This window comes from Coturnix japonica, chromosome 1 (assembly GCF_054131305.1).
Source record: "Coturnix japonica strain WE chromosome 1, WE-NBRP24, whole genome shotgun sequence".
NCBI classification, from domain to species: domain Eukaryota; kingdom Metazoa; phylum Chordata; class Aves; order Galliformes; family Phasianidae; genus Coturnix; species Coturnix japonica.
The window spans coordinates 13,235,247-13,250,351 of NC_140663.1; the positions used below are offsets into that span (position 1 = coordinate 13,235,247).

At 40.4% G+C, this 15,105-nt stretch overlaps 1 protein-coding gene across 2 annotated transcripts in view; it reads left to right on the forward strand.

Annotated features, from left to right (window-relative positions):
* SLC2A13 (solute carrier family 2 member 13) overlaps window positions 1-15,105 on the forward strand; it is a 118,308-nt gene that overhangs the window by 19,239 nt on the left and 83,964 nt on the right. For both annotated transcript variants that reach the window (XR_014932380.1, XM_015851573.3), the window contains exons 2-3: window positions 6,314-6,473; window positions 10,581-10,789. Coding sequence is in view for 1 of the 2 variants with exons in the window: in XM_015851573.3 (XP_015707059.1) it covers window positions 6,314-6,473; window positions 10,581-10,789 (369 nt within the window). In the remaining variant the exon portion in view is untranslated. The remainder of the gene's footprint in view (window positions 1-6,313; window positions 6,474-10,580; window positions 10,790-15,105) is intronic.

Genomic DNA, 15,105 nt, shown 5'->3' on the forward strand with positions numbered 1-15,105 from the left:
GGTTCCTTAGTGCTTCCAGTTAACAAGCAGCCCTCTTTATTCCAAAGCACAAAGGCTGACAATTGTGAGTTGTATGGTGTTTTTTGTTTTTTTTTTTTTTGTTTGGTTTTTATGACCCTTTTTAATGATAATCAGTATAGCAACAAAAATGTCAAGAATCCTTTGCAGTCCATCCCAGTGTTTTTGCTGCTGCTAGTTTTTTGTTGATGCTGGCATACACTTACATCTCTGGTACCTTAGAGCTTTTTAATTATGTTAGGGGAAACAGTGCATCTCATTCAATATCCTGTCTCCAGCTTTTGTTGCTCATCTGTTGTTTAAGTGATGCTCCTTCCCTCCTGTCTGCTAGACACCATCTGAGCCATGCTGGAAGTCCTGGTTGTTACAGGGTGTGTTGGTACTCATCTGATCTTGCACAAAAGTCTTGTGTAATTATTTAATCTCCCTGATATTTATTTCTAAATGCTTTTGATTAAGAAAAACTTGAATTCTACCTTTGATCTTTTTGTTTTGCTACATTATTTTTTAAAATATGCTTTTAATCTTCATAGAATCATAGAATGGTTTGGATTGGAAGGGACCTTTAAGATCATCCAGTTCCAACCTCCCCCCCTATAGGCAAGGACACCTCCCTATAGACCAGGTTGTTCAAAGCCCTGTTCAGCCTGCCCTTGAACGTCTCTGGAAGTGTCCACAGCCACTCCGGGCAACCTGTTCTTGTGTGTTACCAGCCTCACAGTAAAGAATTTCTTTCTAATAACCAGTATAAATCTACCCTCTTCCAGTTTCAAGCAATTTCCCCTCATCCTGTTGCTACCTACCCTTATTAAAAATCCCTCCCCAGCCTTTCTCTAGGCCCCCTTCAGTTGCTGGTGTGCTGTCATAAGGTTATCCCAGAACCTTTCTTTACCATAAGAAGAGCCCAAGTTCTGTCAGCTCATCCTCATAAGGTATTCCAACCCTCTGAACATCTTCATGGCTCTCTGGACCTGCTCCAACAACTCCAAATTCTCCTTTTGCTGGGGGACTAAGAACTGAACACAGTACTTTAGGTGGGGTCACACAAGAGCAGAGCAGAGGGGCAGAATCACCTCCCTTGACCTGCCCGTCACGTTTCTCTTGATACAACCTGAGGTACGGCTGGCCTTCTGGCCTGCAACCACATATTGCTGGCTTGTGTTGAGTTATTCATCAGCTAACACCCCCAGCTCCTTCTCCTCAGGGCTGCTCTCAAGTCATTTTTTACTCAACTTGTATTTGTGCTTGGAATGGCCCCAAACCAGGTAAAGGATTTTGCACTTTGGCCTAATTGAACTTCATGAGGTTACCATGGACCCACCTCTCAAGTCTTGCCAGGTCCCTCTGGATTGCATCCCTTTCCTCTGGTGTATCAACTGCACCGCTCAGCTTGGTGTCATCTGCAAACTTGCTGGTGTTGTGTGGGACAGTATCAAATGCTTTGCACAAGTCCAGAAAGATGACGTCAGTTGCTCTTCCTTTATCCACTGATGCTGTTACTCCATCATAGAAGGCCATCAGGTTTGTCAGGCATTACTTGCTTTTGATGAAGCCATGTTGGTTGCCACCAATCACCTTTCCTTGTGCCACAGTAGGGCCTTCAGGAGGATTTGCACGATCACCTTGCCAGGCACAGAGGTGAGACTGACTGACCTGTAGTTCCCTGGATCTTCTTTTTGTCCCTTCTTGAAAGTAGAAATTACGTTTACCCTTTTCCAGTTAGTGGGAGCTTCACCAGGCTGCCATGACCTTTCAATACCATGGATAGCAGCCTGACAACTTCATCCTCCAGTTCCCTCAGAACCCATGGATGGATCTCATCAGATCCCATGGGACTGGGCATCTTTAGGTTCTTCAGATGGTCTTGAACCTGATCTTCTCTTACAGCAGGCAGATCTTCCTTTTTGTTCTAACTATCCTATGGATTCTCCTTTGTGATCTTAACTTTCCTGTCCCTAAACCTGTTGACTTGATTCCCGGACTTCTCACTGAACAATATAATGCAAATGTGTTTGTACTGAAAATACCTTACTGAATGTTAATGTGACTCTAAGATGCCTTTTCACACCTGCTTTCTACTGATTGTTTTAAAATTGAGCTGTGCACTCTCCTCTAACTGCTTTCTAATGGTAAATCTGCAGACTACAGTGGCAGCACTAGTAATTAGTGTCTGAAGTGACTGTTTTAGGTGTGGAAAAAACACTTGAACACGAAGATATCAGTCTGTCCTGTTGTCTAATATTTTCTGAATAGCAATTAGCTGCAACTAACTAACTGTGGTCTAATTTGAAAGAACCTTCTGTTATATATATATTTTTAAACCGTGTTCTTTGCTGAGGTCACAAGGCTAATGCATTGCAGTCAATAAGGACTGGGGCATCTGCTGCGTTTGCTCAGAATTCATAGCTGTTGTGCACAATGTGGAGTTTGAACTTTCCCTGGCAGCTTTCCAGTTAATTGTTTTCATTTTCTTTTCTTCACATCTTGTCACTTATGAGCTTTATTAGTTAGATAGCAATACATGTGCCTGCAGCAAGATTCTTTTATTTGGCATGAGCAGTTTAACAGTGAGAGCATATTAGAAAATGTCATCTAAGTGTAAATGAAAGCATTCTCATATGAAAGATTAAGAAAAGATTACATTGCAGCCATATTTATTCTGCTAGGAAAGCTGTTCTTTGCTTTCAAATTTGTTTAATATTTGTCCATTAAAATAACTACTTAATGAGTGCTGGTTATGTGTTTTAGATATTTTTATAGCTATTTAACTTGCCTTCCTACACTGTTCTGGGTCATAAGTTGAAAGAGGAAAATCTGCAGAATGTATTCTAAGGCAGCTGAAAGCAAAACTGTAGTAGGAATAACATCATCAAGTCTGAAATATGATATTTTTTATTTTGAGTGATATGAATTATTCCTTAATTCTCTCTCAGAAGAGCTTTTTTTCTTTCTTGGCTATTTTTTTTTAGAAAGAACTTTCCTGTGGTAGCACTTGTTGGATGGCAGCCAGTCAAACTGGGGAGGCTTTCCCACTCGCCTTCCCCCGTTTCCTGAAACCTGCTGCTCTCTGTTTCAGACTCAGAGTAGAAATGAGTATGTCTTGATTTCTAAATGTTAAATGGAAACACATAACCTTGTTGTTGTTGTTGTTTGGCTGGTTTTATTTTGTTGTGTTTTTCTGCTCAACTGAGGTTCCTCCTGTGAAGGGGGAGCTGAGGGAGCTGTGCTTGTTCTGCTTGGAAGAGAGAAAGCTCTGGGGAGACCTCATTGTGGCCTTACAGAACTTGAGGGGGGCTTATAAGCAGGAGGGAGACCGACTTCTTAGGCAGTCTGATAGTGATAGGACCAGGGGGAATGGCTTTAGACTAAAAGAGAGGAGATTTAGATTAGACATTGGGGAAAGTTTTTTACTCAGGTGGTGGTAATGATTTACACAGCTGCCCATAGAGCTGTGGTGCCCCATCCTTGGAGGCACTCAGGGCTGGGTTAGATGGGGCTCTGGGCAGCCTGAGCTGGTGGGATCAGCCAGCCCATGGCAGGAGGTGGGGCTGGGTAGGCTTTAAAGGACCTTCTGACCTAAACTGTTCTGTGATTCTATGTAGTATTGCAATGACACTTCTTGTTTTTTTTGTGATTGTGTTTTTGTGTGTGTGTGTGTTCCTTGAGGATGTGTATCTATGAAAATGCCCCTTAGCTGTCAGCTTGTGAAGGCGTCCCAGTTTTTGAAGCACTGTATTTTTTTCTAACTGGTTTGTGTGAGGCAGTGCTGTCACTGAGGTGCTGTTATGCCATCAGTTAACACAAACTCTAGGTGCAAAAATCATAACATTAGGATAAATCTGTTTCTGTTCACGCAAGCTGCTTGTTGGAGGAACATGGTCTCCTATGTCATTCCTACTGCTCTGAATTCAGTCTCGGTTCTGTGTCAGAGGCATTGTGGCCTTTTAGAATCACAAATAGAATCATAGAATCACTCAGGCTGGGAAAGTCTTTAAAGATCAAGTCCAACCACAGCCTAACCATACTACCCTAACAGCCCTCTGCTAAATCATGTCCCCAGGCACCACATCCAAATGGCTTTTAAACACATCCAGGGATGGTGACTCAACCACCTCCCTGGGCAGCCTATTCCAGTGCTTAACAACCCTTTCTGTAAAGAAAAATGATATCCTGATATCCAACCTAAACTTATCCTGGTGCAGCTTGAGGCCGTTTCCCCTTGTCCTGTCACCAGTGAGAAGAGACCAACCCCACTCTCTCTGTAAGCACCTTTCAGGTATTTGAAGAGAGCAATAAGGTCTCCCTTTAGCCTCCTTTTCCCCAGACTAAACAGCCCCAGCTCCCTCAGCCTCATCTCATAGGGCATGTTCTCCAAGCCCTTCACAAGCCTCAATGACCTTCTTTGGACCTGCTAAAGCACCTCCTTGCCCTTTCTGTACTGAGGTGCCCAAGGCTGAACACAGTGCTCAAGGTGAGGCCTCACCAATGCCGAGTACAGGGGCAGGATGACTTCCCTAGTCCTGCTCACCACACCATTCCTGATACAAGCCAGGATGCCACTGGCCTTCTTGGCCACCCGTGCACACTGCTGGCTCATTCATATTCAGCCGACTGTCCATCAGGACCCCAAGGTCCCTTTCCATCAAGCAGATTTCCAGCCTTTCCTTCCTAGCCTGTAGGGTTACCTGGGGTTGTTGTGACCAAAATGCAGGACACGACACTTGGCCCTATTGAAACTCATACAGTTTACCTTGGCCTATTGATCCAGTCTATCCAGGTCCCTCTGTACTGCCCTTCTCCCCTCAGGCAGATCAACGCTTCCTCCCAAGTTGGTGTTGTCTGCAAACTTACTGAAGGTGCACTCAATCCCCTCATCAAGATCATTAATAAAGATGTTAAATAGAAGCAGTCCCAGTATGGAGCCCTGGGGGACACTGCTTGATACTGGAGCCACTTCTATTTTAGCAAGGGTTGCTCATAGTAGAGGAGAATAAAATATGAATGGTATCTAGAAACCCCAAACATACAAAAAGTGAAACCCTCCAGAGATATCAGACGTTCCTTGTAAATGAATTGCTGGACTTAGTGATTGCTGGAAGCACGTTTAGGCTGTGCCAGGGGACTGCTTGGAGCTCGTTCCGCTGCCGAGCCTTTCCTAGCTCTCTGTGGCTGATGGTTTTATTCTGAGAAAGCAAATGTACTCCTCCACTTTCCTGTAAAGGCCTTTCTCTTGTTTGTAAGCTGCCTCGATCACTTTAATTGTAATTAGTTGAAAAACCAGTGCGAAAGACACAAGAGGAATATCCCTAATGGTGGGATGTGTTAGAAAACACACTTCTGTATTACAAAGGGCTGTTTGGATGCTCTTTTCCTTGGTGCGTTCTGCTGCAATTTGAAAAAAGATTAAATACATTTTTCTTTCTTTTTTTTTTTTGTGTGAATCTTCTGTGCGTTGTTGCGTTGTATGTGGATTGCTCTGTTAATAGCAGAAGGCAGCAGTGTGTCCCAGGAGCTTTGCCCCGGGGAACGGGCTCTCACGCAGAGAAGTTGTTGCAAACATGCACTGTAATAAAAGATCTTCTGAGCACCAGAATATCTTATTAACAGATCTGTATTCCTCACTTGGGCTTTGGGAGGCCCCAGCAGCTCAGTCAGCTGGTGCTGTGGGTAGGATGGACTGGAGGAGGCGGTTGCTCAGCTTCAGCAGAAATGTGAATTTGTGCATGCAGTGCTAGCATTTCTTATAAAAGTTTTATAAAAATATATAAATCATTGCTGGATGCCGCTGTTGGGTCTTCTAATGAAACGAGGAAACTAATTTCTGTGGGTTCTGCGGAAGTGACTGTGGATTTCTTGGTGGAGGTGGACCACTGAAGCACGAGCTGTGTCCTGCTCTGCTCTTTGTATGTCACTGAACTTCTGCTCTTAGGCTGGTGGTTGTGTGCGCGTTTGTCTTCCCGTGGGCACGTCTCTTGTACAAGTGGCTCATCAAGAGCCGGTGCTTAATTCATAGGGATGTTACCATTAGTAAGAGAGAATAGAAGGTGGCTGTGCTTTAGCCTCTGTCTTTGCCTACTGATGTCATTTGAGCTTTGAGTGCATTATGGGGGTGGTTTTAAACTCCAGAGAAGTCAAGAAAGAATTCATTCTAAATAATAATAATAGTAATAATAACAGTGATGCTTAGCTTTGTGTTTTCTTGAGAGTGAAAACCAGGCTGTAGCTCTATAAAAATAATAAAAAAGATGTAGTATCTCTTTCAGTTTCCTAAATGTAATTTAATTTATTCTTGTAGGTGTAGCATCTATGACAGTGCCTGTGTACATCGCAGAAGTTGCTCCACCACACTTAAGAGGCAGATTAGTCACCATTAACACCCTGTTCATCACTGGAGGGCAGTTTTTTGCAAGCGTTGTGGATGGACTGTTCAGCTACCTCGTGAAGGATGGATGGAGGTATGTGAGTCTGCTTTGCTAAAAGCAAAACATGGTTATGGTTTGGGCAAGGCTAGATACATAAATGAAAGAACTTTTAGTGGCTGGCAGCTATCATCATAGAGTTTACACTTAAGATGGTAGAGCTGCATACTGAAGTGGAGTTTTAATGATTAACTCTTGCCAAATGATATACATAAAACCTCCACTCAGATGGTACTCACAATATGTTTAGGTTTTCTGATTTCACTAAACTTTAAAATGGATGAGCAGTGCATTGCATATGATGCATATGCATCAACAAGCTTGAACTATCATCGTGATGTTTATGAAAGTAGCTTGCCTTTTGCATTTAGAATAATTACATGCTGATTTTTCAAAAGGCACATTTCCTGTAACTGATATGACATGCACAGAATAGAGGTGTATATTGAATGCACTTAATTTGAGCAGTGGTAATCTAATCAGAACGGAAGTTACAGATATTGTAGTATAATTTTTAACTATAAATTTTTGATTATGTGCAGTTTATGAGTCACTTTTACTCTACGTTCTGCATATTTTGTTCTTCCTATAGACATTACTAAGACTTTTTGGACTGCACCTGCCTTCTTTATGGTGATGTGCCATTTGAGAGCGTTTAGACTTTCCTGAAGCTCAGTAATTCAGTTGTGGTGCTGATATGAAAAAATTATTAACAGAAATGTGTAGTAGCAATAACTTAGACGACACATTCCAGCTTTTGGAAACTTGTGCTTATTATATTTGCTTTTCTATTGAAACTCTTGGGAAAAGGGTGTGTGCTGTTGTAGGCTCTTCATTTCCTGTTGCTACAGCCTTGAACCTTTTTGACATTTGAAAATCCTACTATGAAGTATTCTCTCACCCTGCCTCCCCCAAAAGCTTGCAATATAAATATTACATTCACTGACTTTCAGTGGAATTGAGTAAGGATCACTAGGTGAAGTTTTAAGCTAGAGACAATTCAGATGGGACTTGGTATACAGAGGCTTTCTTTAATATGTGAAGAAATATGCATTAAAACCAAAAGTTATTGCTTCCAGGGTGAATGCACAGTTTATTCTGTGTATGTCTGAAGATCCAAGAACGTTGAGGATTTTACTTTCTGCTCATATGATTGCTTCCTTTGCCTCTTATGTAAACAGATGTCACATTCTGACCTTAAGAAAAGATGTTACGTCATGATGATTTTATTTAATAAAGTCGATCCTAGCTCTGCTTTTTGCTTTCTGGCGGAAATAGAAATAGCATTTCACACTTTCACATGAAGCTTTTGATGTCCTTTTCATTGTAAAAGCAGCTGCACACTCACTTAGTCTGTGCCTCCAGTTGTAGAGAACAGAGAAACGACTTCACTGAAAGAAAAATTGAGGGGATTGCTAATCCCTTTCTGAAGTTAATGAAATATGTTCAATTTTTAGAAAAGGTAAATGGTGTGCAGTAATGCATGGCTAGGTAAAATAAATGGGAGCATTTGACAACCAATAGCGATTATCCAGTAGCTACATTATTAATTTAAAATGACTATTAGCCTAAGTAATTTGCTAATATAAAAGCTCCCTATGCATGGGGCTGGGTGGTGAGGAATGGACAGCAAAGATATTTATTTAGAAATGGAGCTCTGAGTCACCGTTACTGTTTCAGGTGTTTGTGCACTTTCTTTTTAGGCAGATATCTTGATTTCGGTTTACCTCAGAGGTTAGAGATTCTGGTGGGAAAAGTGTTTGTGGATACAAATGCTGCAGTGCTGGAGCGGTAGGTTTGGGATTGCATACTTCTCTGTCCTCAGCTTGTTGGCTGCAACCTGAGACTGCAGAGCGGAGTACAGATGGGCCCTCACTTGGACAGTGTCCAGTGTGCACCTGTGGGGAGTTCAGAGATGTTCACTCCTGAGTCACTGCATATAAGAAGGAGAATTGCAGCAATTATTGTAGCACTCAGTGATCGAAAGGCTGTATACTAGAAAGAAAAAAAAGGAACTTTAATTCTGTTTATTCTTGGAAACACTGGGTATTAAATTAAAAATAAGCAAAAGAAAACAAACATTGAACCTGACAAGTTAGTTTTATAAAACACTGCTAACTCATCGTAATAGTGTTGCAGCAGTAAGTCTCAGAAGGACAAATGTTACTGCTGATTTACTAAATTTCATGCTGGGCTTTTTCAGGTCTGCCAGACATCTGACTTCAGAAACAAAGTCTTATTCTCTGTATAGGAAATAACAGTGTTAGATTTCTGAATGCTGGCTTACAGCATGTAATGTCCAAAATTGCCTGCTTTTGCTAGATTGGTTCTATCAATTGCTTGGTCTGAAAATTGCAAGGGCTCATGAACTAGGAGTGGATGTATGCTCCTATGTGAATATTTTCCTTTTGGCCATTTCCTTGTACTTTGCTTTGACCAGAAACATGTCATTGGAAACTGCCTTTAGTGACCAAACACTTTCTCTGTGCTTCTTTTCTGTCTTCTCTGATAAACAGTCCACCAGTGTCCAATGGTAAATTAACAGCTTGGATCTTTCTCTTATTTCTTTATTTATTTTTTGCCTCCTAAAATAATTGCATGCATGCAACTGCTCCGTTCTGGAGGTTCTGCTGCATCTAAGGGATGGAAGAGCTTTGGAGGAGCAGACATGGGGTCAAATGAGTATGAAGGACTAAATCTGTATACTTAGATGTGCTAAAAGATCCTATTGCTTGCAGTTTGTCAAAGCACAGCAGTTGTGCTTTTAATTTCTATGTTTTTGGACTACTCTTCATTTGAAATAGAAGAGGCTCTCTAAATACCACACTAATCATGGACATTGAATATACTATTTATTGAGCTTCAGCAGTGTATATATATTGATGTGATTCTGTATGCAGCTTCCAAAATACTGTTTGTGGAGAAGGAGGGGCATAGGAAGAAATGAGGACACAGATGAATGAGACCATTAGTGAATGAGGAACGAGAACATTAGTGACACTTGTTAGATATGCTGGCTGAAGTCTGCTCAGCAATTAATCCTTCCACAATGTTTGCATTTGGAATTTATTTTCTTCCTGCTTTATTTTTTTTACTCAAGATGAGCTTTGCCATTCTGAAAATGAGAGACTTGTTTGGAGTTTTATTTCTAGACCGAGATGTAATTATATAACCGTTGGAAAATGTTACCAGGTTAAGGAGGATCTTGAGAGCTCAGCTTGGGGATGGGAGGACTGGCCTTCATGCAGAGCCATATAAAAATATGGAGTGTGAGGATCAGAACCACCTATGACAGATGGTGACATGCCTGTCTTCCACAGTCTTTGGCCTCACTTCAGTTGGAGCAAGTCCTGTAGTGTGTGAGCGCTGTACAGGTGGCAGTGCTGGCTGCTGGAGGGGCAGCTCCTGCAGCAGTGATCCTGGCATTAATGCTGTGTACAGTGAAATCCCTCTGGGCACTTAAAACGCTGTTTTAATTTAAAACAACACCGCATCTGGCTGAACATTTAAGATCAGACTATCTAAAAGATTAAGTGTAAGTGGATGCAGTGCTGGTTAAATGAACTTTTCTCAGTGTTTCTGTCTACAATCAGGAACAGCCATTTCCTTACACAAGAGGCTTATTCCCCGGCCGTGTGTGTCTGTGTACACATTCTTGCTGACCAAATTAAGCAATTATGGTTGGCTGCTTTTGGCGTATCTTTTTTATTATGTGTGTAAAACAATGAGCAGGATTTCAGCCTCACTGTTGTCATCAGCAGTAACCATCTGCTCTGTACACCTTTGCTTTCTTTTTCTATTACTTCTTTTCTTATATCTTCACAGAAAGGATATCAGTTTCCAAACTACTGGACTGTTTCGGAGTGTTCATTGAGTCTGAGTTAGTGTCCTCTGGACAAGCAACTGTTCGGTCAGTGACAGCAGAATATTCAGAACATCCTGAGGCATGCTGGAATAGAAAGCAAAGGTCTTTTCTCTGTAGTGCTTTCAGAGTAGGGTTCTTGCCTGATTAATGTCTGGCAATAATGAATACAGAGGAATGAGGTTTGGTTTGTAAATTACAGCCGGAGTTGCTGTAAGCGTGTCTTCTCACAGCACTCTTGTAGGCAAATATGAGAAATCTGTTTATTTCTTTATTTCCAGGTACATGTTGGGGCTGTCAGCTGTGCCGGCAGTTATACAGTTCTTTGGTTTCCTGTTTCTCCCTGAAAGCCCCCGCTGGCTGATTCAGAAAGGCCAGACTCAGAGAGCACGGAGGATCCTGTCTCAGATGCGTGGCAACCAGGCAATCGATGAGGAGTATGACAGTATCAAAAACAACATCGAAGAAGAAGAAAAAGAAGTTGGAGCAGGTATGCTGAATGCTTGTTGGCATCTCTGTCAGTCATTGAAGAGGTGAAATGAGAAGAAATGTTCACATCATAGCCTATGGGAGCCTGATGGTTTGCTGTTCTTGATAGTTTTGACATTTAATGTACCTCATGTACTGGTAACTTCAGAGTTAAATAGATGTTTCTGTGATACTATAGTTTTAAACTTAGCTCTTCTTTCTGAAGTGAGGAAGAAGAAAAGTTCTGTAAGATGACAAGTTATGTGAGCTAGAGTTGGGTGAGAACTGCACTCAGAAAATAACCCATTTTAAGAAAGCACATCTTGAAGAGTAGAAATAAAATAGTTTGGTTTCTCTCTTCAAAGAAAAAGATCTAACAACCATTAAGGTCAGAAGGCATTCTGCATGCCTGCATTATCCACAGTCTATGTTGTGGCTGATCATAATTCCAGCTAAGCAGTTTCAGAAAGATTTACAAAACCAGGTATGTAATAGAGAAATAACTTTTCAGTAAGGGCAGCTTCTGAAGCTTTCTTAGTCTGCCCAAGAGAATGCAGCATCTTAATCAAATACTTCCATGCTGTTTTTGTACCCTTGCAGTATAATTACTCAAAACTTTGTGTGCACATAGATATGTATTATTAAGCAAGATCACCATTCCACTGACTATCTTCTTGACTACTAAATAATTTCTCTTGGCTTTGTGCTAAAGTAAGTTAGGAATCTTCATTATGTCCCTAAGTGAGATTCACCTGACTTCTTGCTTCCGCAAATGTTATTAGTGTGGTATTGTAATTTCTCACAGGATATGGAAAGAAATATGCAATGCATTTTACAGCTGTACCAACTGAGGTCCTATATCTGATAGTATCCAATGTCATTGCCTCCTTGAGTTTAACTTTGGAGCGAACAATAGAAGATTGGGTATCTTGAAGAAGTTACTGCATTCTAGGGAAAGGGTTTTCAAAACGTTCATCACAGATTTGTGGCAGGGCTGTATTTGTTCCTTCCATTATTTTTCAGGCTTTTGGACATTTTTTTTTCTTTGGTTCTTTAGCAGTGGAAAGAAAAGTTCCTTTGAATTGTTTTGACAGAAAGCTGAAGTGGGTATTCTAAGAACTGCTTGGGTTTAAGAGTCTTGTGCCAAGGTTCTCAATCCTAATTGCACTGGACTGTTTGACTCTGTGGAGAGCCACCAGTATTAACATTTATCGGCTTTGCAGAAATGTAAGAGGCAGGTGTTTGGCTGGTTCAGTCCCTTGTTTTCAGTCACTGGGCTATACAGCACAACCTTGTTTCTCTCTTTTATATCTTTTTTTTTTTTCTTTTTTTTTTTTTTTCTGCTGTTAATGGTATTTTTCTGCTGTTAATTTATAAACTGTGTTGTTTTAAGATTGTGGTAGGACTGACTCCAACTCAGTCCTTTTTGCAACTGGATCTTGGTCTAGCACACAAGTTATGGGGCTTCTTGAGTTTCTTGATTATTATTTTTCTTTTTCCCAAAGAAAAAATAATTGTCAAGCATGTTCCCATGGAAAAGCTTGCGTACAGGGAAACTGGCATTTTGCTCTTGGATAATCAACAGCTTCAGAGCTGCCACCAAATAGTGTAGTGGGGGGTAGTTGTAAATGCCTGCTTACCCACTTGTTGTAAATGCTTAGCAAATAGTTATGACATAGTTATGGTCACTCAGTTTTGATTGCAACTTAGTTGTAATTGCTCTTCATCCTATTTAACTCGTACTCCTGGTTGTTCTAAAAACATTACTTGTGTCAGCATCAAAAAGTGTTAGTTTTTCGTTTGTTTTTTTTTTTTTACCTTTCTGGGACTTGTAGGTGATATTTAAAAGTGACATTAAATCATAATTATCTTCATTTCTCGAGTTGTCTAAATATTCAGTCTTGAATTTGGAATGCATGGTACAAGAGCCAGCTTCCCGTTCGTATGTGGAATTCAATGAAAGACAACTTTGCAAATCAAAAATCATCCCGCTTGCTTTTAGGTAATAGTGCCATTTCCTTTTCTGAAAAAGAGCAGATGTTCTTCATTAACTGATGCATAAACATCTTCGCCAGTTCTTCAGGGCATCATTTTCTAAGTGGAAATAAGCCTGAATCTGACTCTACAAGGGAGTAACAGGGTGCAGCTGGAACATATTCTCCTAGTCCCACCTAAAATCTGCCTTTTGTAACAGTTTCATCAGCTATACTTGTCATTGAGATAATAAATCATGAGAGAACTTCATCTTTGTTGCTTAAGCTACTTTTAAGAACAGAAGATCTACATACCTTTGTGAAAGTTTTATGGGCTGCCAGTGTATTGGTGAATTCGAACCAGAAGGAAATCATGCTACTGTTCAATAGGGAAATTGGGGATTGATAGTTAATTTCCTAAATGTTTAACAGATCTCCAGTATTCAAAGAAAAACATGGGGAAGTGTCATTTTTCTAATTATCCTTTTGGATGAAAGTACTTGCAAGCCACACAGCTTTTCCACATGCTCCTCTTGTGCCTGTACCAAGCTGGGCTGTGCCAGGATACCCCATATTTCTCTCAAAATCAGTGGTGGTGAATATTGTACTAACACAATGTCCAACAAAATAAACATAATTTGTATTGAGATTAGATATATATATCTGTGTAAATAAAATAGGTATAGGCATGGATCATAATTACACTAGGAGAGCAGTGTAGTCTCCCCCAGTCCTATTTATTCCACATTTTTCTGACCTTTGAATTACTTTTGAGACTCTTGAACCTCTCCACTATGACTTTGTGATTTGGATAGACATCTTATAGTGTGCTTTTATGCACATATATATGTGTCAATTTCTGATCATGTAGATGTTTTTATTTGCATGTTATGCTTTGTAATTCTCACCGTGTGTAAAGTGTGCTTGGCTTAGCAGTGCATGGCACCACGCTGCTTCTGTTGAAATACACTGAGTGATTTAGAAAATGTATAATTGCACTGCAGAATCATTAAACCTTCCCTTTTGTGTCTGTACCAGGATGTTTTGTAATGGCTTTTTTTGTTGATGAGGTATTTCCTTGTGTTTCCAGTAATTCTTTGTTTAAAGAAGACCCAAACTTACAGACTAAGGACTATAAACTTATATACTATAAACTTCTACTTATTTTGAGAACAACATATCCATGCTGTTCTTTAAATCCTATTAGCTTCACACACTTTCAGCTTCTCTCCCTTTCCTTCTTTGCTGAATTTACTGTCTGATTGGTGAGTCAGTCTGCTCTTTCAGGTTTTGTATTTCCCTGCAGGAGATGAATGTGTTATGATTTAAAAGAAAAATCACCTCATTACCATTAGTTTTCAGCTTATAATTTTACCAATTAACTGTCAGCTAAAATAGGATATTGTCAGGGAAGATTGCCTTCCCAGATACAGTATATTTGTATTTCTTGCAACTTTTCTGCTTAAGAAATATTTTAACTTGTCAGTATTTTTGCCTATGGCTTTGGCTGCAACCATTTGACATATATCTCCCTAGGGAGATGCTGGAAGCTTTCAGTCCTTTCATTATTAATCATAATACTCCCCTTGCTTCTGGGAGTCCTTTTTATCCTATGCAATTGCCTGACATGCCTGGAAATCAAAAAGATACAGACATACTTATTATTGGACATCAGCTGGAATCTTATTTAATGAAAGTTGGTAATACTGTTATGCTGTACAAGGACTGTGCAAATCTCTGAACCTTTTCCATTGTAGGCGCTCTAATCCTTGTTTGGAATGAATCCCTCTTTCATGAGATTGAGTGGCTGCTGTTACCTGTAACCAAGAAACTGGGTTAAAGTCTTTCAGGCAAAAGAAAAGAGATGCACTAAAGATTTGTCCAAGAAAACCCCAAACTGTCTACCAGGACATCCTGGTCCTTCACAGAGTAACTATCCAGCAGGTCAGTCCCCAGCCTGTACTGGTGCATGGGGATATTCTTCTGGTGCAGCCTTTGCAAACTGAGCAAGCAATAGTGAACGTATGAATTGCTATACTAAACAATTGATAGAGACAGATAAAAAGCATTTTTGGTTTTCTTTTTTCATCCTTCAAACCTTTTAAAAGGCTAATATGAGCTTTGAAAAATAAGGTCTGTTAAAAAAAAAAAACAAACAAAAAACATTTTTTCTATCACATCTAAAAATAAAACAACTGTATGTCCAAAATAAGTTCTTATTTTGCAGCCTGCAGGTTGCAGATATAGGCAGGAGTTTGTGGATGTCCGTGTACTTTAAGGGGCCCTGGGGCTACAGTGTTCACGGGGCAGGATGTTGGGAATGGGCCTTCCTTCAGCAGCTCATGGCCAAAACCAATCCCTTCAT